Genomic DNA, 27,809 nt, shown 5'->3' with positions numbered 1-27,809 from the left:
CTGAGGCAGAAGGTCTTGTAGCGGTTTTTAGAGCAGAGAAGAGGCAGGACCAAGTGGGGCCCTGCTACACCCTGTTATACTCGGATAAAGAAACACTGTATCCCAAATAGAACCCTCATCCATATGTCCAGTTTCACTGCCTCCCACACCACTCTAGCTAGTTGGTATGTCAGATTTTCCCCCCCATTGCTTTAAGACTATTGTACCAATAATACAAGGATCTATATCCCTGCTTCCTGTGAGATTTATGACAGATGCGTGGAACACAGTACTGTTTCTTAACATTCAGTTCCTATCAGGATGGAAAGAAGCCAATAATAATAATACTTACATAGCTATAGCTGGACAACATTAAAAACTCAGTGGCTTCCATTTGGCTTGTGTTCCATATTTTCATTTCGAGTGTTAAAATTTATGCTCTCATCATGCCTCATTCATAGGATAAATGCTGACAATTTGGAACATCAGCCATTGACATAAGAATGGTATTTTGATAAAGCAATTTCCAAAATTTCAGCTGGAGTGGAATTACCGCTAATGGATGACTGCTAAAGCACATAAATCTGATCCTTTGTGCTACCGCAACAGGCCTTTCTTACTCTAGAGTCTATAATTCTAGAAAAATGTGCAATAGGGACCAATCCTGCACTGTCAGGGGCATGGTCTAGCTGATCTAATCAAGCCAAGCTGCTGTAAAGTGTCCTAACTCCACTGAAATGAGCCACACTGAGTTACTCCAACTAAGGATCTGGCCCAATATATTGTTCAGTGCTAGAATATATGGGCCAAACTCTGAGGTAAGGCCATATCTACACTAAAAACATTTTACTGATACAGCGATACCACTAAGGTGCTTTTTTAAAACTTGGTATAGCAATACCATTATAGTGGAGGGCTGCGTGAAAAGAAAATGGTTTATGAATCAACCAACAAAAGATGGAATACACGCAATGCTTTATTGAGAGGGACAATGAGAAGTCAGTATAATTAGATGGTATAGAGTTAAAGTCTGTGCAACAATTTAAATACCTCGGTTCAGTGTTGAGCCATGCGAGGACCATGGAGCAGATGTTAGGGATCACATGAAGAGCACTTGGTGGAAAAGGAGGTAGTTGACAGGAGTTCTCTGCAAGAAGAATATGGCAAGTAAGCTAAAGAGCAAAGTATATAAGACCATAATTAGACTGGCCATGACATATGGGTCAGAAAGTTAGCGGATGAATGAGAGAAGAACAATTACTTCATACTGCCAAAATGAGAATGCTTAGGTTAACACTAGGAAGACAAGAGTTGATGGATGGGGTCACACAATGAAATGGTATGAGTTATCATGCAGGTGGCCCGCATCATGGAAAAGCGGAGAGAGTATCTACTAAGATGGTTGGGTCATGTGAGACAACAAGACGTGTGGTGTGTTGGTCAGAGAGTATCAGATCTAGTAGTCACGGGACAAAGACCAGGAGGAAGAATCAGAAAAAGGTGGTTCGAGATGCCGAAGCAAGACATGAAGAAAGTTGGTGTCAGCTTGGACAAAAGTAGTCAACAAGAGTGCTTGGACCTGAACAAGAGCTGCTGGCCCAACTAACAGGACAAGGTGAAGGCAAGAAAAAACATTACCAGCAAAGTGCTCCTAATATGGACGCAGTTATACCAGCAAAACTTCACTTTGTACTCATGTAATTAAACCTCCCACAACAAGTGAAACAAACTGTACTGGTAAAAGTTCAGCTTTGCTGATATAACTGTGTCTACGCTAGGGACCTCCATCGGCACAACTACATGGGTCAGGGATCATACCTCTTCACTCCCATGACCAACATAACTGTGCCAACAGAAGTCTGCAGTGCAGACATGGAGTAAGTTACTCTAAATCCTTCGTAGGTACTCTGGATTTAGGCCTTGATTCAGCAAGGTACTTAAGCACATACCTAAGCTGAAGTGAGTGAGTAGTCTGCTTTGAAGTTAAAGTTAGCAATGTGCTTAAGTACTTTGCTGAATCAGGGCCATGCATCAGTGTAAGTAAACTCAGAAAGAGATTTCACTGGGGTCAGTGTGGCCGTGGTATTAGTTGTCTGTGATATACAGAAGGTCAGACTAGATGATCTGGTGATCCCTTGTGGCCTTAAACTCGATTACATAAAAGGCACATCTACACTGCACACTCCTTTCAGTGGCATGTGGAGTACATACACTACATTCCCCCCTAGCACGGGTACAAATATCAGTGTAGACGGGGAGGGAGTTCTTAGATGAGCAAAGACACACCTGGATCTTGTGGGTATGCACCCAGGTATATCCCTTACATGGCTCTCTACTTGCCCAAGCAGTGCCTTCCCTGATGACACTGCTGTTTTTAGCAGTGTAGTGTCCCTCTGCCTATTCACTGCTGGAGTCTTTCCTCACTGCAGTGAAAAGATCCAACAGAGGGGAAAGACTCCAGCAGTGTGGAAGCAACGGGCAAAGGCTCTGGCAGCTCCCTGTGGCAGGATAAAACAACTCCCTGCAGCAGGATAAGACTCCAGTAGAAAGGAGGTGTCCGGGCCTTTTGCCGCTGCAATGAAAGACTCCAGGAACAGGGAAGGACCTTGATAGTGGGGAGGCAGTGGGAACAGGCTCTGGCAGTTCCCTGCTGCTGAGCCTTTCCCCACTGCCTTGACCCTGCCAGAGCCTTTCACTAACACATGTAGCTACACGCTGCAATGTGGACACAGCCTGCTTTTGATTGTGGAGTGTAGCTAAACATACCCTACATGCTGCTGCATGTGGTATGCAGTGTGCAAGTAGCATAACAGTGAAATGTGAACTAGTGATTACGTCCACACACAAACCCCATCTTAAATTAACACTTTGAAATATCTTCAAACTTTCTAGTTCACTACCATTAGGGTTTAAGACCTTTTCTACTGGATGACCATTTGGGGCTGGTTTCATATTTGCTTACTTAAAATAGGTTTCACTGTGATATAAAGATTTTTCCTGATTTTCCTGATTTTTTTCAGTCAGGTAATCTTTATCTCTGGGTAGTTGCAGAGTGTAAAAACAAAGTGAAAGGTTTTTTAGGGCTGGTGCATATATTTTTGTTAACTTTTAGGATTAAAAGTCCTTTATGGCAGCCTTTAACCATCAGGAGTTATGGGTCAACCGGTTTGATTTAAAACTAATTTAATTAAAATTATGTATTATAACCTATTATTATACATAGAATAATATTTATTACTTCTTTACGGACTATCTCTTCATTTAGCTGTTAAATGTGATTTAAAACATAGCTCAGTTCAGTGAATATCTTCTATTATATTTATCTCTAGATATTTTGTTTTCACAAATTAAATACCTATTTACATTAAATAGACCTTTTTATACAAAGAAAATAAAATGGGATCTATTTTTTTCTTTTTCTTTTCTTTTTTTTTGGCAATTAATATTGGTCAAAGTGATTTATTCAGCAATACAAATGCATCCTCCCGGTCTCTATATCAAGTGTGTTTGCCTCTGTGTGTGTCTTCTTTTATTAGAACACTACTTATAGTTTTGGATATTGTCATAATGAAACTGGTAACCAACCAACTTCAATATAAGTCTCTCCTCAAAATGGCAATGATTCATGTTATATGGAGGAGCTACCCATAATTCTTGGTACATTTGTCTGTTTCCCATTATGATGAGGGAGATGGTATGAAAAACCGTGCTAAGGATGCAGAATGTGTTCAGTATAACTAAGTCTGTTTGGGAGTCCCTATGGTTTACCTACCTATAATTGAAACAATGCAAATGACAAGAAGCACTCAGTGAATTGGCAAGTTATGAAACACAGCTACCCACCTAAATGAGTTAAAACGTCAACATGTCAAGAGGAGTAAGTTAATTGCAATCCAATGGGAAAATATCAAGAAAAGGGGGAATATACTTTGTTTTCTCTAGCTAACCATGAAACCTTTTTAACATCAGTGTCATGGCCACATTCCGGTTTGGATAATAGCATTTTGCTTAGCTACAACACATTGCCATGTACTTTCAACTGACTAATGGATTTTACTTTTCTTCAGGTCCTAGCCCCAGATCCAGCAAAGCACTTTATTACATTGACTTCAGTGGAATTCCTCATGTGCTTATATTAGTTGGTGGATTGGGGCCTTAGCCTACTGTGTAGTGTTACTGTTAAACAACCCAGAGATGGCTGCATTTGAGTCCTGGGTGTAGTGATTTGTATTTTGGTTGTCATTAATACACACTTGTAAAACTGTAAAGTGCTTTGCAATGGAAAGCACTACAGAAATGTCAGGTGGCATTACTATAATTGTGAGAAAAATATACATTTATTTATATAGGACTAGATTTTGGCCTGGTCTATGCCACAAAGTTTAGGTCAATGTAAGCGGCCTTACCTCGACCTAACTTGTAAGCATCTACACTAAAATTTATCTCCCACTGATCTAAATCGCCCACTACACTGACTTAATAACTCCACCTCCATGAGAGGCGTAGTACTTAAGTTGATATAGTTAGATTGATGCAGTGTCAATGTAGACATTGTGTTGCTTACTTTGACAGTTGCCTCCTTTCAGAAACCATCCCACAATACTCCACACTGGCAGTTAAATTGGTGCAAGTGCTTCTGGTAAGGACACACACCACCTATACAAGGAGCATAGTGTGGATATGTAAAACTGATTCAATTACTTTGGTAGCTGTACGTTTAAGTCACTTAGGTCAACTTAATTTTGTAGTGTAGACTTGCCCTTTGCCTTAAGACATAGCTGTGAGCAAGGGCTGTTGCAGAAGGTGAACTTCCACAGCAGTAGCTCTAGGAGGCATTATTCCTCATACACCTTTCTGAGCTGTAGCTCACGAAAGCTTATGCTTAAATAAATTGGTTAGTCTCTAAGGTGCCACAAGTCCTCCTTTTCTTTTTGCAATTCCTCCCTTGTTTCCTCTTGGCTCCCAGGGGATACTACTTCACTGCTGGCCTATACCAGAAGCTCATTGGCCAGTACTACCCCTACAACAATGGGTGGAATGGATCCATTTCACACTTCTTTCTTGCTACTTGGTCTGGGGAGGAAGAAAGCAGATGCATAGCACTGCTTATTTCTCGGCACCTAGGTCCTGTTAGCCAGAGTAGGGGTGTAAGAGGGTCCTGCACAGTTATGTAATCCAAATCTCAATCTAGCCCTTACACTGCTGTTCAGTGCCCATTCCAATGGCTTTAGGTGCTGTTGTAATATATGATAACCAAGGATAAGAATAATTTAAAACAACAACAACCACAAACTAACCTGATAAAGCCAATCAGACTAACAATAGCCATTAGTACTAGTAGTAAAAATTAATTCATAAATTTTAAAGCCTGAAGGGACCACTGTCATACTCTAGTCTGACCTCTTGCGTAAGACAGGCTACAGGACTTTCCTGTATTAATTCCTGCTTCAAGTCTAGTAGCTGTGGTTGAACATATCTTTTTGAAAAACATCCATCCTTGATTTAAACATTTCCAGTAATGGAGAATCAACCACAAGCCTTACTAAGTCATTCCAATGGTTAATTACTCTCACTGTTGAAATTTACATTTCATTATGAGACTGAATTTGTCTAGTTTCAACTTCTGGCCATTGTATCTTGTTATACCTTTGTCTGCTTGGTTGAAGAGCCCTTTATTATAAAATTTCTGTTACCTACGTAGGTATGTACAGACTGTAATCAAGTAACCCTTTACTTAACCTTCTCTTTCTTAAGATAAACCGACTGAGCACTTAGAGTCTTTCACTGCAAGGCATATGTTCCAGTGCTTTAATTATTCTTGAGGATCTTTTGTTAATCTTCTCCAGTTTATCAACATCCTTCTTGAATTTTGGACACGAGAACTGGACTCAGTATTGCAGTGATGGTCACACCAATGCTGAACATGAAGATATTACCTCTCTACTCTTCTTCAATATATCCCTATTTATACATCCAAGCATTGCATTAGACCTTTTAGCCACAGCATCCTTCAGGAAGATGATATTTAACTGAATATCCATCAAGTCTTTTTCAAAGTCACGGCTTTCTGGGATAGAGTCCCCCCACGCTGTAGGTATGGCCTATATTCTTTGTTCCTAAACATATGACCTGACATTTGACTTTATTGAAACTCACTTTGTTTACTTGTATCAGCATGTTAAGCAATCCAGATCACTATGTATCAGTGACCTGTGCTCTTCATTATTATTTGTTTCATCTGAACACTTTATCAGTAATGATTTTATGTTTCTTTCCAGGTCACTGATACTAATATTAAATAGTGTAAGACCAAGAACAAATGCCTCCAGGACCCCATTTCAAACATACCGACTCAGTGATGATTCCCAGTTAACCATTATATTTTGAGATCTATCAAAACAGTTTTGAACCATTTAAATTCACCTTTTTGGTTTTGTATTGTTCTCTTTTCTTAATCAAACTGTTGTGTAGAACCAAGTTATATGCCATGCAGAAGTCTAGGTGTACATCAATACTATTATCTTTATCAAACAAAATTGTAATCTCATCTAAAAATTATATCAAGTTAGTTTGGAAAGATTTATTTTCCATAATCCCATGTTGATTGTCATTAATTATATTACCCGCCTTTAATTCTTTTTAATCAAGTCCCATATCAGTCATTTCATTTCTTTACCCAGGATTAAGAGCAGGCTGACAGGTCTATAATTCCCCGGGTCATCCCATTTACTCTTTTAAAATATTGGTACTACATTAGTTTTCTTCCAGTCCTCTGAAAATTGCCCAGTTATCCAAGACCTATTAAAAATCAACACTAATGGTTGGGAGAGTTCCTCAGACAAATATTTTCATAGAACCTTAGAAATGTAAGGCTGGAGGGGATCTAACACAGCATCAAGTAAACCTACATAATCCCTGACAGATGTTTGTCTAACCTGTTCTTAAAAAACCTTCAGTGATGGGAATTCCACAACCTCTCTTGGAAGCTGTTCCAGTATAGAACTATCCTTATAGTCAGAAAATTTGACATTGTGTCAAACTTAAATCTCCCTTGCTTCAAATTAAGACAATTACTTCTTGTCCTATCTTCAGTGGCCATGGAGAACAATTGGTCACAGTCCTCTTTGAAGAAGACCATGACATTTTTGAAGACTTTTTTCGGGTCCCCCTCCTCAGTCTTCTTTTCTCAAGACAAAACATGCCCAGTTTTCTTTTTTAACCTTTTTTAACCTTTTATCACTTTTGTTGCTCTCCTCTAGGCGCTCTCCAATTTTTCCACATCTTTCTTAAAGTGTGGCATCCAAAACTGGACACAGTCCTGCAGCTGAGGCCTCACCAGTGCCAAGTAGAGTGGGACAATTGCCTCTTGTGTCATATGTACGACTCTCCTGTTAATACACCCCAGAATTATATTTGCCTTTTTAACAACTACGTTCCATTTTTGGCTGATATTTAATATGTGATCCACTGTGCACCCAGCCCCCAGCAGGACTAGTGCCTACCCAGTTATTCCCCATTCTGTATTTGAGCAGTTGGGTTTTTTAATTCCAAACTGTAGTACTTTGGACTTGTCAGTATTGAATTTCATCTTGTTGATTTCAGACCAATTCTCCAATTTGTTGAGGTTATTTTGAATTTGAATCCTGTCCTCCAAAGTGCTTGCAACCTCTCCCAGCTTAGTGTCATCTGCTGATTTTATGAGCAGACTGTTCATTTCATTATGCAAGTCATTAATGAAAATACTGAATAGCACCAGACTTATGATAGACCCCTGCTGGATTCTACTAGATACGTCTTCTCAATTTGACAGTGAACCATTGCTAATTACTCTTTGATTATGGTCTTTCAACCAGTTATGCACCCATCTATAGTAATTTAATCTAGACCACATTTCCCAATTTGGTTTATGAGAATGTTATGTAGGACTGCATCAAAAGCCTTACTAAAACCAAGATATATTATGTCTACTGCTTCCACCCTATCCATTAGAACAGTAACCCTGTCAAAGAAGGAAATTAGATTGGTTTGATACGATTTGTTTTTCCCCAATCCATTTTGCCTAGTTCTTATTACCCTTTAATCCCGTAGATGTTTACACATTGATTATTAATAATTTGTTCCAGTATCTTTCCAGGTATTGAAGGTAAGCTGACTGATCTAAAATTCCCCAGATCCTCTTTGTTCCCTTTTTAAAGATAGGCATGATGTTTGCCTTTCTCCAGACTCCTGGTACCTCGCCAGACCTCCATGAGTTCTTTAAGAAGATTGCTAATGGTTTGAAGATTGATTCAGGTAGTTCCTTAAGTACCCTAGCATAAATATCTTCTGGACCTTCTGACTTGAATACATCCAATGTATCCAACTATTCTGTAACTTTTTTCTTTTCCTATTTCAGCGACACCACTTTCTCACCAAAGGGAGAAAAAGATTAACATTGCATTGAAAAAAGCACATTGAATTGTGAAAGATCAGGGTTCCTTCCCTTCTGCTAGCTCCATTCTCTCTCCTTCTCTAAATCGTAGGGTGACTGCTGGAAAGAAAATGCTCTTCCTTTTAAAACAGAGTCATCATTTTCCCCCACACTAAGGATATAATAAAAGGAAGAGGGAAAATTATTCTACGTTTAAATATTGTTGAGGAAAACATGAGCAGTCTTCCTCCCCCCGCTTTAGTTTTGTAGCTATTGGTTTTTGTTATTCAGACACTTCTGATTATGGTGTGCCCGTAAAAGAAGCAAAATATCCTTATTGCCACAAGACGCTGGAAAATTCTGCCTCTATTTCAGGGGAAATGTAGCACAGCGTAGAAGCTGATCACACATTCCTGAAAGCCTTATGCAGTTTTGTTACACCTGAAATTATCTTCTTGGCAGGATATAGGCTCTGCTGCTCCAGTTCTCTAACCTTGCATTCATTAATTACAAAGTTAGCTTGTAGCAAAGTCTTTTTTCCAAATGATTTGTGCCTCCTCTTGGGTAGATGGCTGTTTTAACCTGAATGAATGACCAGGCTCCAGCGGAATGATTCCAAGTTTCTTTAAGAATTGTGATTCCTTCTCCACCCTTCTTTGCTGTTGAAGTTTTATGGCACAATCGCCTACATTTCTCTTTTGTGACTTTGAGGGCTTTTTCCCTAAATGAAAGCAAAAAGTGATCCAAGTATCAGAACTCTTGAAAATATATCACTTGCATAGCTTGTCAAAAAGACTGTGTTAGCTATTATCACGAAGGGTATCATCACATGAATAATTTCCTTTCCATTGCTAGGGAGTGGTGTTTGCTTTCTGTGTCTGCACAATAATATCCTGCTGTTGCTTTTATTTTCAACGTTAATTTCCCCTTTTCAGTTATCAGCATTACATATTTGGGAAAGTGTGTGTGTTTCTGTGCCCAGATTTTGTAGGAAATTAATACATCAAGGTCCTGATTCACTATTGCATCCGCTCTGTGCCAGTGTAACCCTCCTGATTTCAACAGGCCAGCTTAAAACTGAAGTACCACAGTGGCACAGCAAGGCCTAAAAAGTGAATTGAAGTGATGCTCATTCAGATTAATTCTTCTCTGCTGAACTAAACTACAGGCCAGGACCTGAAGGCAATAAGGAACTCACTTAGGTGGCCAAATTGGATATGGGGGATACTTATGAGCAGGTTTGGCGGACACCCAGGGCCTAATAATGGTAGGGGCTTTTTATGTCTCTCATAAGCTTTCAGAGCGTGGAGGCATATTAGAATGTAAATGAATACTAAGACCAATGATGGGGTGTCTGGAACTCATCCTTAGATTAGTACTGGTGAAGATGAGCAGCCCTTTATCTGCTGTAATAATGGGTTGAAAAGGAGGGACAGGTGATTAAAGAGGCACAAAAATAAGTGAGATGCTTTTCTGAGGTGCTGGACAATGGGAGACATCAGTGGAAGCTGCAGGTGTGCTTAGCATCTCTGAAAATCAGGCCACTTTTTTAGGTATCCTGGGGCACATCTACACTGCAAAAACAAACCCTGCAGCAGTGAGTCTCAGAATCTGACTTGGGCACCCGATAGAAGCTAAAAATAGTAATGTAGAGGTTCCCGCCCAGGCTCTGAGACCCACCACCCCACACTGGGTTTCAGAGCCCTGGCTTCAGCCTGAGCTGGACTGTATACCAAACTACTATTTTTAGCCCCATAATGTGAGCCCTGTGGGTCTGAGTCAGTTGAACTGGGCTCTGAGACTCGCTGCCACAGGTTTGTTTGGGGTTTTCTTTGTTATTTTTTTGTGGTGTGGAGGTACCCTAAGGCCCTGGTCCTCGCACACTTATACACATGCTTACCTCTAAGCACGTGAATAGGCCCATTGGCCCTCGTGGAATTACCTCGTGCTTAACAGAATGGGGTAAGTGCTTGTAAGGTCAGGCTGTAAATATGGATTTAGGTGCCTTGCTTTTGAAGTTTTGAAAATGCTTCCCTTAATGGTTCTGTGCTTTAGTTCACACCATCTCGAAAATGCCTGTAATCATTCCCTCCTCAAAGTTTTGTCATGAAAATTCCCTCCTCAAAGTTTTGTCATGAAAATTGAAGTTTGTCAGGCTCTTTGAAATTCTGAAAGGAATTCATAGGAGCGCAAAGTACTGTCCCACATTGATTGATTACAAAGGAAATACTCCTGACTTAGATGACTAAGAGGGGATATGATTGAGGTCTATAAAATCATGACTGGTGTTGAGAAAGTAAATAAGGAAGTGTTATTTACTCCTTCTCATAACACAAGAACTAGGGGCTACCAAATTAAATTAGGAGGCAGTAGTTTTAAATCAAACCAAAGGATGTATTTTTTCACACAACTCACAGTCAACCTGTGGAACTCCTTGCCAGAGGATGTTGTGAAGGCCAAGACTATAACATGGTTCAGAAAAGAACTAGATCAATTCATGGAGGATAGGTCCATCAATGGCTATTAGCCAGCATGGACAGGGATAGTGTCATTAGCCTCTGTTTGCCAGAAGCTGGGAATGGGCGACAGGGGATGGATCACTTGATGACTACCTGTTCTGTTCATTCCCTCTGGGGCATCTGGTATTGGCCACTGTCGGAAGACAGGGTAATGGGCTAGATGGACCTTTGGTGAGACCCAGTATGACCATCCTTATGTTCTTATGTCCTTATGTTAGCTAGTCTCCATCAGCACGATTTTGATGAAAGCTCAGTCATTATGTTTTGCCCTTCCAGTGACAAACCACTGGCTTCAGCTTTGATTTAATGGCCTAGCAGAGGCAGTAAAAGACCTCAAATCAGGTGCTACAAATCTGCTTGTGACTGCTAGGGCTCATCAGCAACAAATGGTGGCACAAAAGGAAGCACACTGAACCAAATGTCATTGCAGCCAGAGAGAGGGAAAGGAGCAAGGAAGTGTAGGAATGAAGCATGACAAGTTGTAAGAGCCTGGGCCGGGTTTTGTACTTTGTCAACCCCTTTGATTCCAGGGTGTGGAGGAGTTGGGGGGAAGGAGGTTAACCCCACCTCCCGGCTTCTATGCCGGTTCTACAACCTCCCTGGTAGTCAGGTCTGTATGGCCCAATGGCTAGAGTCCCTCTAAATCTTCTTCCCCTGGTGGGACAGCACGGCCTAGCAACCGGAGTCTCTCTATTGCGCTCCTAAAGCAGTGTGGCCCGAGGCCTAGAGTCCCTCTAAGTCCTCTTCCCCTCATAAGATAGTGCAGCCCAGCGGCCGGAGTTCATCTATTTCCTTTGAGGTAAGAGAGGGGTTGGTGAACTATGTCATCACAAAAAGGGTGGGAGACCCCCGGTAGGGGAGCCTGGGCTCCAACCCAGGGCTCTGTCATTTATGGCGTGATCCGCCCCGGGTCAACGGGGAATCCTACTGCAACACACTGCCCTCAGAGTGGTGGGAGATACCACTCCCTTTCCATTCCTGGGTCACTTCCTACCAGTTCTCCAAACGTAGCAATCCCTGTGGCATCAGAGTCTTCAAGGTTCCTCAGCCCTGGTGCTCCCTGGGGTTCCCACAGCTGCCGGTCTCTGGTCCCACTTCTTGGCCCCTCAGTTCCCTCCTGTACGAGTCACCATTGCTCCTGGGCTGAAGCATCCGCTGCGTGTCCTCCTTCCTCAGCCACCAACCCTGACTGAGCAGCTCTGCAGGCTTTTATACTGGACTGTCTGTTGGAGCATGCCTAGCAGAGCCTCAGGGGCATGGCTTCCTCTGCCAGCAGGGAAGGGTTGACCCTCTCATTCCGAGTGCGGGGCCAGTCCGACTCATCACAGAGCCAATCACTATTCCACCCGAGGTAGTAATCTCAGGGGATGGCACAAATGTAGGAATGAGGCAGTGAAATACCCATTGACAAGGAGGAATACAAAGTAAACAATGCTGTGAACATTTTCTGTTACAGATGCGGAGTGCAAAAGGTCTTGAAATAGAGTGCTGGTGAAGAGCACACTGCTGGGTTTTTTTACATGTAAATCACTCCCACTGCATTTTAAAAATCTGGGTGCTGTAGAGATGTCATCTCGCTGGATTTTGGAGCCTCCATTTTTGTGCGGAGCAGGGATGGTGGAATCCTTGTGTCTCCGTCTCCACGGAGAAGCTGCAGAGTGCGACTCATTGCTGACAGTGAGGGATTCCTCTGCTTCCTTCTGCTTTGTGAATTCACTTGCTCTCTCACACACATCCTCCAGGCCTCTGGAACATTGTTAATAATACTTCTATGCTGCCCATTCCCCCTTTCCCATTTCTATTCTTGGAGGAACGGGTTTCTTTCTGGTTATATTTTGAGCATGTTGATTAGGGCAACATCGTTGCTTATATTGAGTAACACAAAGTGTTTTCATAGTGTCCATGTATTCTGCACATTATATGTTTGATGTTGCCTTTGTGTGTATTTTGCCTTTTTTAAACATACATGTAAATTGTTGTGAAAGATGAAAATGCATCACCCAAAGCTGGGACTGGAGGGAACTAGGAAGGGAAGGGGCTCATTAGAATGACTGTGAAATTGGCTGGGAAAGTAGAGTGGGATGGAAGCAGCGCTATGGTAAGTCGTCTCATCTGACATAATCCCAACAAGCCTGAAAACACTGTTATTTTAGCAGAAAATTAAACCTGTTGCAATGAGGACCTGGTTGGTTTAATAACAAGGAACTAACCCCCCTTTTGCAATGTTTTTCAAATAACTACATGAACATGGTAACTTGAGCCCCAGTTTAGCAAATCACTTAGGTCCAGATCCTCAAAAGTATTTTGGCATCTAATTCGTATTGATTGAACTCAATGGGAGTTAGGTGCCTTAATACCTTTGTGGCTCTGGGCCTGAGGGCCAGATTTTCAAAGATGTATAAGCACTTAAAGATGCAGGTAGGGGCCTAGGGCTAGATCTACAAGGGGGACTTAAGCTCAGTGCCTAATTTCAGGTGCCCTGCCACCTGGTGAAATCTTCAGCCCCAAATCAGGTGCCCTAGCTCCCTATACAAGGTACACAGAGAGTTAGGGATCTACAAGAGGGGAGCCACAAAAGCCAACAATCTTTGTGGGGAGCCATCTAAGTGAGCCATCAGGAAATGCTGAGGAGGTGGGTGTGGCTTAAGCTGTGCCCGTCAAAGGGAGCGAGGCTCCTCAATCTGCTCAGAATTCACAGCGGTGAACCTTCTCCTAGAGTTAGCCATATAAACTAAGTGAGCCCTTTCTTACAAAAACTACCAGGCTACAGAGTCGTTCTCATTGTCTCTCTGGCCCAGTGAGTAATTATTTACTTTCACAAAGTGGAGCAGCCTCCCCAGGAGATTGAGACCTGCCCCAGGATCCTTCATAGCCCAGTGGTTGGGGAAAATGCTGAGTGATGCTGGTTCAAGTCCCTGCCCTACATCAGGCTGAGTGGGGATTTGAACCTAGGTCTTCAACATCCTGGGTGAGTGAGCTGTTGGGTAAACCTCCTCTGGGGTGCATTTTGTGTGGAGATCGGATCCAGTACGTGTGCTCTAAGGCATTTTCAGAGCACGCTTACCAGATCAGGCCCCGCAGGTAAAATAAGCAGGGGGGAAAGCCTAGTTTGTAATCCCCCTGTGGCTTAGATGGTGTCAGCAGTGTCAGGAGATGGCAATGTGCCCAAGCATGGCCAGAAATGTTGGCACTGTGAGGATTTTACTTGCAGAAATGTAGGTTCCTAGGAATTTGGGGCACTTACAGGGTTGTCAGTTAGGAGTTTGAGGATCAACATCAGTGGTGAGCAGCCTGCAGGTCTCATGCGGCCCATGAGGGTAATCCACTGGTGGGCCGTGTGACAGTTTGTTTACATTGACGGTCTGCAGCCACGGCCGCCCACAGCTCCCAGTGGCCGCAGTTCCCTGTTCCCGGCCAATGGGAGCTGTGGGAAGCGGCAGCCAGCGTGTCTCTGCGGCCCGTGTCACTTCCCGCAGCTCCCATTCGCTGGGAACGGTGAACCACAGCCACTGGGAGCTGCGGGCAGCTCTGCCTACAGACAGTCAATGTAAACAAACTTTCTTGCGGCCCGCCAGCGGATTATCCTGATGGGCTATATGCGGCCCATGGGCCTCAGGTTGCTCACCACTGATCTACATTTTCATGTAGCTTCTTGTGGGATTTTTCAAAAGCGTCTGGATACCTAGCTCCAAAATTCCACTAGGTACCTATCTATGTCTAAAACCCCAAATCTGCCCTCCAAAACCCCAGGAGCAGTCTAAATACCTCAAAAAAATCTGGCACTTAATCACATACTTATTTAAGCACATGATTAAATCCTGTTGACTTGAAGTCACATTGCTTTAAAGTTAAGCACATGTTTAGGTCCTATTGGATTAATGGGACTTAAGCACATGCTTACTATTAAGCATATGCATAAGGGCTTTGATGAATAGGGATAGTTTGCAAAATCAAGGTCCTTTGGAGGAAAATGAAGGCAGTGACAAGTATAACACACAGAGTCAATAATACCTGGGTTTCAGAGTTGTAGCTCATGAAAGCTCATGCTCAAATAAATTGGTTAGTCTCTAAGGTGCCACAAGTCCTCCTTTTCTTTTTGCGAATACCTGGGTGAGAGTTTGCATAGTTTTACACATGTATAATTGTGAAACCATTGTTTTACCTACTCATATAATTGTGAAATCTACGCTCAGCTACTTTGTCTTTTCTGCTTCTTGAGGGTTTCACAACCTTTTCTAAACTATTCAGGTGGGATTCCCCAAAGGGCTTAGCATTAGCTTAACTCTCCCAATGACAACAATTGGTGTTTTACACTGACTTAATGAGAGCAGTTAGGCTAAAGCTGAGAGTTTGGGGAAATCCCACCTGACCTGTTTGGCTGTCCCTCACAGTTAAAAGTAAGGGCTTGTACAGACTACCACTTATGTCGGTATAACTTAGATCGCTCAGGGATGTGATAAGTCACTCCCTGAGCAACGTAAGTTACACTGACCTAAGCACTGAGGTGGAAAGTGCTCAGTTGTCGGGAGAGCTTCTCCCGCCAATATAGCTACCGCCTCTGGTGGAGGTGGTTTTATTCTGCCGATGGGAAAGCTCCCTCCTGGCGACACAGAGCATCTTCAGCAGACGTGCTGGAGCGGCACAGCCGCAGCACTTCTAGGACAGGCGAGCCCTACGTTGTCAGAGGTTTGGTGAGACATCACTTTTGAGAGGAATTTATGTAATCGAACCCCTCACACACACAAGAAAAACAACTTCTTTTCTTTTGAACTGTTTGTAAACTTAATGTAAAGTATCACACAGCTTCTCTGTAGCTGGCAGTCCGATTCAGTGCACATTACTGGTGGGCTGTTCCTGGGACACCTGTGCTACAAACCTGGATGTATCCTGTACAGAGATTGTTCTTTTTGTATAATATTCTGCTGGCCTTCTGCAAGAAAATCCAATCAGATCTGAGAGTATATATCAAATCCTTCTGGAGGTGAGTTCATATTTCATTCTCTTTTCTATCCACAGCTGGACAGCGCTACGTCCCTCATCCAGGCAGCTAAAAATCTGATGAACGCTGTGGTCCTTACGGTGAAAGCATCATATGTGGCTTCTACGAAATATCAGAAGGTCTATGGTACAGCTGCAGTGAACTCACCTGTTGTATCTTGGAAGATGAAGGCCCCTGAGAAGAAACCCTTAGTAAAGAGAGAAAAGCCAGAAGAATATCAGACACGAGTGAGAAGAGGTTCCCAGAAGAAACACATTTCCCCAGTACAGGCTTTAAGTGAATTTAAAGCTATGGATTCCTTCTAAAACAGTAGGCTTTACCAGGAGGGTTTTATATTCCTTTTTGTATGCATACCTGCCGACTTGTATGCGTCTGGCATGGGGGAAAAAACAAATGAAGCAGTGTCAATTTGCATGCGTCCTGAGGCTCTATTAAAGTAATTAACAATCTGCAACCCACGAATGCAGACCATTCTATTCTGATGTTACATGGAGTTATCCCAAGCTTACTTTTTTAAACTATAGCATAAAATTGGCCAAAGAATTTGCACCTCAACTGTGGGGGTAAATAATAAACTGAAAAGCAAAACTTTATGCATGCAAGAAACATTAAGTTGGCAGGTATATTTAATTGAAAAAACCTGGAAGTGTAATGGTAGACCATAAAGCTCGTATTGCTTCTGTTACAGTGCAAAAATGTACTAGCCAATATGCTTAAATGTGTGGCCCAATAATTAAATTTAATTCATCTTCATCATAGTATGTGAATTTTGAACAAGGATAAAAACTAATCCATTTTTAAAATGCTTCTTTTAATTCATATTTTATTCTTTATATTCTAGTAGTGGTTATGACTATGCTCATGTTTCAATTAATCCCATTAATATGGAAAAAGTTTTACTTTTTGCCAACTGAATTCTTTATGGTGAAGTATGAAGCACAAATATGGTGATTGACATTGCCTTTTATATTATTATTATTATATTATTGTTAGAAATAGAAGACTTGGTGGTGGAATGCTTAGAGGCAGAGAAATTAATTATGTGAGAATTTAGAGGCAAATATGTAGGTGTAGCTTGGATTACTGGTATCTAATATACCATTGTAACCACTAAATCTCAATAAACTCATTTAACCTTGGAGTCCTGGGTATGACTTCTGTCTTTTAATGCACAGGTATCATTCACCATGGCCTTCAGATGGAAATCAATTTATTTTGCATTTCTGCGTTCATTTTGGGGGTGGGGGAGACAAAGTAGTGTATTGTGTACTCACTTTCTCACAACAAGGAAGGGGAGGGGTGTCAAATCCCAGCATGGAGCATGTATGTGAGATAAAATTCAGTGATTCTTCAGTTGAATACCTTCCTATCAATTGTACAGAACAGCAACAAAACAACTTCCCCAAACAGATTCTTTCATATAATGTGGCAGAAAATATCTGATGCATTTCACCCCGAAGCAGCTACACAGTAGTTAATTTGTACTGAATTTATAAAGCTCTATTTAATGTAGGTGTCTGAGCATCTGGGAGATCATTTTGACATGCCAGGTTGCATAGAACCATCTACACATTATTGTACTGAAAAATGCATCATTAACTTATATTCACTTTACAGTCTAAGAATTGATTGAACTGCATTAATTGGGTTAATATCACTATAACAAGGTTTTTCCTCTATTTGAATGTAGGACAATCAGCATGAAAATATTTTTGTTGAAATTAATTTTTATTTCCTAGAACTTAATAGAGGATTCCTGACCTCTGATGAAAGAGCATGAATAAAATTTGTCCGGGGCAGAGTGAGTTATAACGTACATGGCATTTATCTGCTTTATATTATTTTGAGAGCTGAGTTAGTATGCTTGCCCAGGATATATTGGTTGGACATGTGCTGTTGTCTGTCAGAACATCAGTGCAACACAATAGCATTATATTGCTTCCTCACATACAGACTGAACGCATTAAATACCTTTCAGTCACACCACAATAAGAGTTTTCCTAGGCTATGTTGTGTTATTTGTCTAATGCCTGAAGATTCTCAGTCAAGACCATCCCCCACTGTGCTAAGTGAGCTTCAAACACATTGGAAGACATGAATCCTCCCCTGAAAACCTTACCTCAGAAGCCAGTTGAAATCCGTGACACTAATTGTCATGACATATGGTATTCATTATTATTACTTATAGAGCACCATAGGTGTAGTTGGCTCTTTACAAAACAAAGACACAAGGGGCAAATTCCCTGCTGGTGTAACTCCATTGGCTTCAGCAGAGATACAGCAGTAGAGAATGAGTCCTTGTAATCCCTGCCCCGAAATCTTTAAAATCGGTGGCCCAAATTTCCCAGTCCTCTAAGGCCAACAAAATATGGCTTTAAACTGGCCAGAGTTTCCCAGCAGAGAATCCCTCTATATACACAAAAGATAAAGGAAGGGGTGAGTCAGGTGTGAACTGTGTATGTATCAGGATTGGATGGAGCATGGCAGAGCTATGCTGAACCCGTCCTTGATGGTAGGGTCCTTACACCAGCAGTTTTAGTAGCATAATTTAGAGCTGTATCCTTCCTTCTCTAATTTACCCTGGGGCCAAGCAGCCCTAAATTAGAAACCTGCAACCAGTTCCTCATGGCCATCAATTAGGGCCTAACTACTGGATCACAAAAAAAAAGATCACGGCACGTCAGAAGTATTCCAAAGGGATCTCTTACTACTCGAAGTATCCCTTTGGGATTAGGTAACACTGGAATACCTTCTATTCACGTTGAACTCTGAGGATTTTTATATGCTGCGTGGTTTGCTTACTTTAATTATAACTAGTTGTATGCCAATTAAGAACAGTGTAAATTGTGGGCATTGGTCTCCCTAATTTCAATATTACCATTGTGATACCTTTAAGTAGCATTTCCAAAATGATGACTTCAAAAAATAAATAGTACACGATACAAACCATTTCTTTGAAAAAATGTGGGTTTTTTGTTTGTCTCCCTCCCTTCACTCCCCACTTTCAGTAGGAGTAAACAGACCTACCTATCAGCATAAATGATGGCTGAAAAATGGGAGCCAGTAGAAAGCCAACATTTCAAACGTGAAGACAATTAACAACCTCAGGTGATCAATTATTCAGTTCAGTAACAATCCAAAGAAAGAGAGTTATTTAAACAGTGAGTGAGTGCCACATTTCTAACTCAATATCATACCATAATTACAGTGCAAGGAAAAGCATTAAGCCTCTGGCTGTAGGAGGTAAAATTCGGTAACATGTCTTGCACTTGATCAGGCTTTTTTGATAATGATTTGCTTCCAGCTGGTGAGCAGACTCCCAGCCATTGGACTGAAGAACAGTGTGGCGTTCTGGCAGGCATCCCTGAGTTGGATTCTGTTTTAAGCAGGAATAAAAAAGTCCTGGCATAGCCCTCCATACTGTGGTCACTATTGTTGTTCAAATGCCAGAATGTGTGGCCTCTGCATAGAAGACCAGAGATCCAACCTACAAGACTGGCTCGTATACTATTTCCAACAATGGCTGCTTCTTCTGAACTGTGCCTCTGCAGAGAATACAGTGGAGTTTTGGGATTTGAGCTTGGAGCCCACCTTGATGAAGCTGAACCAAAATGTTTCTGTTTTACAGTTTCTCCCTTTGGTAAGTATAACCATCAGTTTCTGACTCAGGTACTTGTGAATACACAGAACTGGTGGATTTTTTGTTGCAGGTTGGGAAGAACTTTTCCATGATAGCATATTTTTTAATAGTAATTGGAGGGAAGAAGACTTTTAAAAGTTAAATATGATCTAGTCCAAAGGGCAGCTAATGGGACAGGGCACCTGGTGGTCATCTACAAGTGTATGGAGGGTGCACAAATCAAGACGATCAAAGAAATCTTTTGAGCGAGCCAAAGCCAGACTACAGGCCCCGATTCAGCAAAACAATTAAGCCAATGCTTCACTTTAAGCATGTATTAAAACTTAAGTTCCCAGTAAGACTTAAGTGTGTGCCTAACTTGAAGCAAGTGCTTAAGTGCATTTCTGCCTAGGAATGGCATTACTTGTGCTTAAACTTAAATGTGCTTAAATACCCTGCTGAATCGGAGCTATGATTCGTAGAAAGGGGATGAATCTAAGCAAAATAACACTTTGGTCTAATAATTTCCCAATGGTGTTGGCAAGGTTCCTTCCTCACTCTGAACTCCAGGGTACAGATGTGGGGACCTGCATGAAAGACCCCCTAAGCTTATTCTTACCAGCTTAGGTTAAAAACTTCCCCAAGATACAAACTTTGCCTTGTCCGTGAACAGTATGCTGCCACCACCAAGCGTTTTAAACAGAGACCAGGGAAAGAGCCAACTTGAAGACGTCTTCCCCCAAAATATCCCCCCAAGCACTACACCCCCTTTCCTGGGGAAGGCTTCATAAGAATCCTCACCAATTTGTACATGTGAACACAGACCCAAACCCTTGGATCTTAAGAACAATGAAAAAGCAATCAGGTTCTTAAAAGAAGAATTTTAATTAAAGAAAAGGTAAAAGAATCACCTCTGTAAAATTAGGATGGTAAATACCTTACAGGGTAATCAGATTCAAAACATAGAGAATCCCTTTAGGAAAAACCTTAAGTTACAAAAAGACACAAAAATAGGAATATACACTCCATCCAGCACAGTTTATTTTACCAGCCATTAAACAAAAGGAAATCTAACGCATTTCTAGCTAGATTACTTACTAATTTAACAGGAGTTGTAAGGCTGCATTCCTGATCTGTTCCTGGCAAAAGCATCACACACAGAAAAACCCTTTGTTTCCCCTCCAGATTTGAAAGTATCTTGTCCCCTCATTGGTCATTTTGGGTCAGGTGCCAGTGAGGTTATTTTAGCTTCTTAACCCTTTACAGGTGAAAGGGTTTTGCCTCTGGCCAGGAGGGATTTTATAGCACTGTATACAGAAAGGTGGTTACCCTTCCCTTTATATTTATTACAGTTGTGATCTACCATGGTGAACTACCTTCAAGAGCCCCATTGCTAGAGTACTTTAAAAGCAGAGTGGATATGAAGCACTAGAAATACACTGCAGACAACAATCCTATTTTGGCCAAAAGGTGGACTGGATGATATTTTCTATTTTAAATTTTTAAGTTCCTGTGATTAAAGCTGGCTATAATTTTTCAGCTGAAAATTCTGGCTTTGTCAAGAACAAAAGGTTTTGTTTGAATATTTTAAGGAAAAAAAATTATGGGAAATTTCAAAACGAAACAGAATGAGGAGTAGTGGTCTCAAGTTGAAGTGGGGGAGGTTTAGGTTGGATATTAGGAAAAACTTTTTCACTAGGAGGGTGGTGAAACACTGGAATGCGTTACCTAGGGAGGTGGTAGAATCTCCTTCCTGAGAGGTTTTTAAGGTCAGGCTTGACAAAGCCCTGGCTGGGATGATTTAGTTGGGGATTGGTCCTGCTTTGAGCAGGGGGTTGGACTAGATGACCTCCTGAGGTCCCTTCCAACTCTGATATTCTATGATATCAAAATTATTGTTCAGTTTAGAACTGCATTTTTTTGTTTCATTTTGTTTTTTGAAAACTGAACTGAAACAAAAATTTCTATTCCAATCAAAATATTTTTAATTGAAACAAAATTTTAAGTTTCATTTTGTTTAGAAATGTCCTATGAAAAGTCAAAAAAAACCCCAAAAACTAAAATGTCTCATCTGAATTTTTTTGGCAGTGCAATACAACAATTGTTTTTCTCCCCTGATAATAAGGTGATGATAGACTTCAAGGCCAGAAGGGACCATCATGATCATCAGTCTCACCTCCTGCACATCACAGGCCACAGAACCTCGCCCACCCACTCCTGTAATAAACCCATAACCTCTGGCTGAGTTACTGAAGTCCTCAAATCATGATTTAAAGGCTTCCCATTATAGAGAATCCACCATTTAGTCTAGTTTACACAAGCAAGGTACCAATGTCCATGCTGTAGAAGAAGGTGAAACACTCCCAGGGTATCCGCCAATCTGACCTAGGGGAAAATTCCTTCCTGAACCCAAATATGGCGATCAGTTAAACCCACCAGCCAAACACCTGGGAAAGTATTCACTGTAGGAATTTATAGCCCTCCCCACTTGTGATAAGTCTACCTAGTGATACAAAGTGGACCACAGATTTCTTTCAACACTCTCAAGGTTGCTTGTATTTTCAGCTCCTTCTACAGTCAAAAGGGAGTCCACTTGGCATTCCTAGACAATGTTTTAAATCAAGGTATTATCTGTGCTTCACAGGTGCCTGGTGATTTTCCGACTGAGTTGCAACTTTTCTCTATCTACCCTTTGGTTTACCCACTTAGGCACCTGAGTGCATGTTTAGGTGCTTTGCAGAATAGGGATGTACTTAAGCAGACCTTTAGAGAGGCACTTAAGTTAGGCCTATAGAGAGTGACAATTTCTTGTCTGAATGACTAACACGTGTAGGTAAAAGTTCATCCCTTTACTCCAGTTCTAGTGATGTTTCCCTCATATCTCAGTTAACATCAAGCCATGGAGAATTTGACAACTGGTGAAGGCTCCAGGTGACTGAAATGTGTTTTCTTTTTCTTGTTATTTTTTTTAAAGCAATATATATTTAATGACTTGATCTACACTGCCTTTTATTGAAACGCTTTGCTGGAGTGCCATAGGAATAGTTTGATGTTGCAGATTGTCCAACACAATAGTCATTTGTACCTTGAAGTAAAATTTCAAAGTTCCAAATGTGTTTGGCAAGTTCTGAGTGATGATGGATCTGTAAATAGCCATATCTTCGCAGATTGTGAATTTTCCACTATTATGCTCACTTCTCAGTTCCAAATGGCTGAATATTAGACCAGTGAGAGAGAGCTGAAATTATTCTGGTCTTTCTCAGCCTGCAAAGGACCCTTATATTCAGAGGCAATTTCTTAGCTTAAAGGACATTTCTGATCCAGTTTAGCTTTTACGTGCAGAGATTAATGGTGAGGTTCTTTGGCCTTTGTTATACAGGAAGTCAGACTATATTATCATAATGGTCCTGTCTGGTCTTAAAATCTATGCTCAGACTCTACAGTGATCAGCCTGGTATACATGCATAGACAGGTCAGATTGATAGACCAGAGAGCCTATAACTATTGATTTGGCTACTGAAAGACAAATACTAATAAATAACAGTTATTCTCCAAAGACTCAGGTCTTTAGTAGAAATGTTACTCAATTCTCTTTTAGAATCTTTTGTTGGTGGTCCCAGAATTTGCTTCCAGAAAAATGTTTAGCCTATGATATAATAAATGGTCTCCCAATGGCCCTGGTCAAGGATCTAGAACACATCAATTTAAGAGGTCAAGTTACAGTGTGTAGATGGAGTATTTTTTTATGATTTCAACAGTGACTTCTCCCCAGTTAATTCAGTTTTTAAGAGCTACAGAGATCTTGAGACCTAAAGGAAGAACCATTACTGGACCCTCACTGAAGAATGATTTAGGGTCCTTAGCTCCTGACAAATGTCTGTGTAAACACTCATGTACATTTTTTTTTATTTGTCCCCTAAGACAGCTTTTTAAAGTCGCAATGAGCTAAGGTAAGAGGCCCAACAAACTGCAATCCATTTTCATTAGCGACCCATTTACCTGTCTTTATGGAGGAATGATAGTTGTCTGAGTTTGCCTAGTTTCACTCTAGAAGTTAGTTCATGTCTTTATAAAAGTGAAGACGTCATTCTTTTTCCCCCTCTTCTATTTCGTCAACAGTGATAAGTGAGAAATCTGCATCCCGTGGTTGGAATGGCATTTGTTTATTTTGCTGGGGTTGGCTAAAAGTTTCCCTGCACTGAAGTCTCTGTTTCACCAGGGCCTGGTGAGAGGGGACAGAAGCTAATTGATCTCAGCCCACTTTTGCACATCAGTGTAAAATTGGGCTTCCTACCGGAGACAAAATGGTTATTCTGTAATTATTTGATTGTAGTCATCTTCTCTTTCTTGCATGTTCTCACACAAACACAAACCTACACCATTCTCCCTGTGGTACTTTTCATCCCAATACCATTAGTACAGGAAATCTTACAGCAAACGATCTATTGTCAAACCCTATATTTTCCTTTGTGTAAAGAAATTTTGGTTGAGATCTTAAAAGAGACTTGTGAATTGGGGAACTTCAATTTTTGGGTGCCCAGCTTCAGACATTTTAAAGGGATTTTAAAGGATGGCACCCACCTCTGATCAGTCCCCTGTTTAAGATACTGCATGTTGGGCACCGAAAACAATGTTGGCCTCCCATATCACTACTTAATTTTGAAAATTGTCCTTCCAATCTGTGAACTCTCAGAGTTATTTCAATGGGAAACTTTTTTTCTGTTTCGTATGCTTCTGTACATTTTGAAGCACTGTCAAAATGGCATTGGTATGTCACTACCAAATCCTTCGCACCTGCAGCATGTCAGTTCTAGCATTCCATATGGGTGTGTAACCGAATTTAAAGTCATAAGAAAGCACCAGTTACTTTGGTCATTGTTTGACTAGTGTCGGTTTGCCATTGTCTGACACAGGATCAACCCATCAATTCTGGTACCCCTCGCCCAACAGTGGGCAGCACCTGATATTTCAGCGGAATGTGAAAATAAAAATAAGAAATGCACTTTGCTGTTTGTGCTGTGCGGAAACTCTTCGTGGCACCTCTGACAATCAGTTTATGACCCAAAGCACAACATTTGATTACCCTTTTCTCAACAAGCACAGCTGCAAATGTTGTTAGTGCTCATAAAAATCATCCAACTTTTTTTAACGTTACTAGTGACCTGTCAAATAATTAAATTGATGAAAAAATAGTCTATATCCTGGCAAATCCTTCCTGTGTAGCCCAGTGTTAAAAGAATGTCTACAGAAAAAAATATTAGCAGCTCACAAATCATAGGCATTTTCCCAACTCGACAAAATAAATTGTGTTACAGTTAAAACCCTGATCGCTTTTTTTCTCTTTCATTATCTTTCTCTAGTTTCTCCCACCCCTCTTTGCTTGATCCATCTTAGTCATTCTTTCTCTTTTACAGCTTCTCCTGAAATTTATCTCCTCTCTGAAACAGAGGCAGCGCAAATGTAAATACAAGAGTCACTGAGCGGAGATCACATCTAAAGAGATGGGAACGGAGGATGGCCTCGCGAGGGGGGAAGAGTTTGAGTGTGACATTTTGGGGTTCACCCAGAACAGTAAGGGGTTCAGTCACTGTCTGCCTTGTAGCCCTGGGTGTCTTGTGGCTGTACAGCTGTGCTCCAGAGCTCTGATCTCCACAGCCTGGCAGCAGGCCACAACCTGATTACTCCTGGATGGCTGACTTTAGTACACTGCCACCCCTAAAATTGTCCTACTGCAGGGTCCCTCTGACTGAACCTTCACAGAGAAAGTGTTAGGTTTCCTGCCTTTGCAGAGACAGTCAAAGACTCCAACCTCTTAGCTTCTCTAGAAGCACACATTTTACTGAATTTACACAGCACCGATGACTGATAACAAAAGGAAAACAAGTTTACAAGCAAAAGAACATGGATTTTATTATTTAGCATGTGCATAGTTGTCTAGCCAAGCAATGGCATCTTCAGTGGCGTGATGCAGTTCTTATAGGCCACCGCTGAACCTAGGCAGCAGGCATTCATCAACACTGTGCGTCATCATCTGTGTTGCGCCGCAGTTTCACAAAGGGCTGTCACGAAGGCCCCAGCAATACTGGTTGGCTGCACAGAGACCTTGCCCAGTCCGGAACCTGTTCAACAGGAACCATTGGCGACAGGACAGGACAAAACCAGGTTGGCAAATTGTGGGATTGGCGACAAGGGACTGGTTGGGGATTATAACAGATATCCATTCCTCTCGTCAGAGTGTTTCTGCCCTATCATCCTGGCGTAGCGGATGAGATGGCTAACATGCAGCTGGTGGTTTAAAAAGGTCATTATGCAGTGGCAGGCTTGAGTTGACACATACTTTCTCCAGTAACCGGCCAGTGGCAACATCTCGTCTGATCTGAGGAGGAGCAATATTGCTCAGAACTGGAAGCCATGGGAGTGGAGTCAGATGCATGGTGCTAGAGATGATACGCATGGCAGCATGTAACTGCATATCCACCGGTTTGGTGTGTGGCAATCAACTCCAAACTGGTGCGCAGTAGTCCGCCACTGAATACAAGGTGGCAAGAGCTGACGTCCGCAAAGTTGGAGCATGAGCACCCCATGACAGACCTGCCAGTTTGCTAAGAAGATTATTGCGTGTCTTAACTTTAGCTGCTGTCTTCCTCAGGTGGGCATAGTAATGGAGTGTGCAGTCTAATGTCACACCTAGATAGAACGCTTCCACTTCGTGCTTCAGCTCCTGACCATTCAGATAAACATTTAGTTCTTGGGTTGTGCTGGCACGATGAAGATGGAACAAACAAGATAGTTTTTATGGTGCTTGGCTGGAGGCACCAAGTCTTACAGTAGTCAGCTAACTTTATCATGTCTCCATTTAAGGTGGCATCAAGCTCGTGAAACATCTGGGCCTGGGTACTGCAACAGATGTCATCTGCATAAATGAACTTTCGTAACTCCGTTGTTGGCAGGTCATTGGTGTAAAGGTTGAACAGGCTTGGAGAAAGCACAGAGCCCTGGGGTAACCCATTGCTCTGTCGTCTCCCAGCACTCGTCTTCTCCCCCATATGGACTCTGAACTGCCTATCGCGGAGGAACAGTTCAATGACGCCTGTGACCCAAGGTAGCAGGTCCTGTGATACCTTCACGAGCGGGCCAATTTGCCATATCATATTGTACGCCGCTGTTAGGTCAATGAAAACAGTGCCTGTTTTCAAGTTTCTCTGGAAGTAATTTTCAACAAATGTAGTCTGCGTGAGTACTTGGTTGCATGTGCTACGGCCTCGGCAAAAGCCGGCTTGGTCAGGGCTCAAAATTCTCTCTACGTCGGGTAATATGCACTGTAGGACCAAGTGCTCCAGTGCCTTGAAGCACACCGACAATAATGATATGGGAGGATAGCTTGATGCTTGATTTGGACCCTTTATAGGCCTTAGGAGGTCAATGACTTTTGCAGTGCGCCATATCTTCAGTAGCCTGCCTTCAATGATGATCCTGGTGAAGAATTTCACAAGCCAAAGCTGAGCACGGAGGCCAAGGTTTTTCAGGAATTCTGGAGATATGTTGTCATTGCCTGCAACTATTCCACACTTGATGCTATCCAGTGTCTCTTCCAGCTCTGTTACAGTGAATGGTTCTGGGCAGCTTCTGATCTGGTGTACACGTTTAAACATATGCCGTTCATTCCTCATGGATTAAGTGATACCAAGGTAAAAGGATAAAGGTAGAAATGGTTACAAGCAAATAAAACTGAAAACATGAATTAAAAAAACTAAAACTTAAGCTATCAAGGTACCGTCTTTGTTGAAGATGGTTTCTCTCACCTACAATCTTCATTCTAAATTTTACGGGCCAGCCTGGACAGGACCCATCCTAGAGATGAAATTGCTTTGTTCCTTTGTCTCCTAAGGTGAAAGATCAAGATGGAGTCTCTCTCTGTTACTTATGTCCCCAAGGGGAATGTCTTTGTCTTACGAGTCAGGAAGGCCTCCTGGGGATTCATTCTCCTGTGTCTCTCTGGGATGCCAAAGCCATGTTAATTCTCAAATTCAGGATAACCCAGGCTGGGTTAGCATGGTGGCTTTGTTTACTGCTAACACATAAATTGAGGTAAACCCACATTCCTTTTTCTAGGACAGACCTGTTTATCACCTTTACTTAGCCTAGGCTTAAACATGTTCTAGTAACATCATACAGAGGGAATTCATAACTTCCCATGTACCATTAACATGTGTTTTACAATATAAATAACCAACGTGTTATTAGCTTTCATATGATAACTCATACAGCATATTCTGTACCAAT

General features: G+C 41.6%; 1 protein-coding gene across 4 annotated transcripts in view; it reads left to right on the top strand.

The window, feature by feature from the left end:
* Positions 1 to 17,048, top strand: part of CTNNA2 (catenin alpha 2) — a 790,749-nt gene extending 773,701 nt beyond the window's left edge. For all 4 annotated transcript variants that reach the window (XM_084626180.1, XM_084626177.1, XM_084626178.1 and 1 more), the window contains one exon: positions 15,925 to 17,048. In XM_084626180.1, coding sequence (XP_084482306.1) covers positions 15,925 to 16,212 — 288 coding nt within the window. In that variant the 3' untranslated portion in view covers positions 16,213 to 17,048. The remainder of the gene's footprint in view (positions 1 to 15,924) is intronic.
* Positions 17,049 to 27,809: the final 10,761 nt, after the last annotated feature.

The sequence above is a fragment of the Lepidochelys olivacea genome (assembly GCF_965140295.1).
Source record: "Lepidochelys olivacea isolate rLepOli2 genome assembly, chromosome: 4".
NCBI lineage: Eukaryota > Metazoa > Chordata > Testudines > Cheloniidae > Lepidochelys > Lepidochelys olivacea.
Note: the sequence above shows the minus strand (reverse complement) of the source record. Positions and strands in the feature narration are given on the sequence as shown.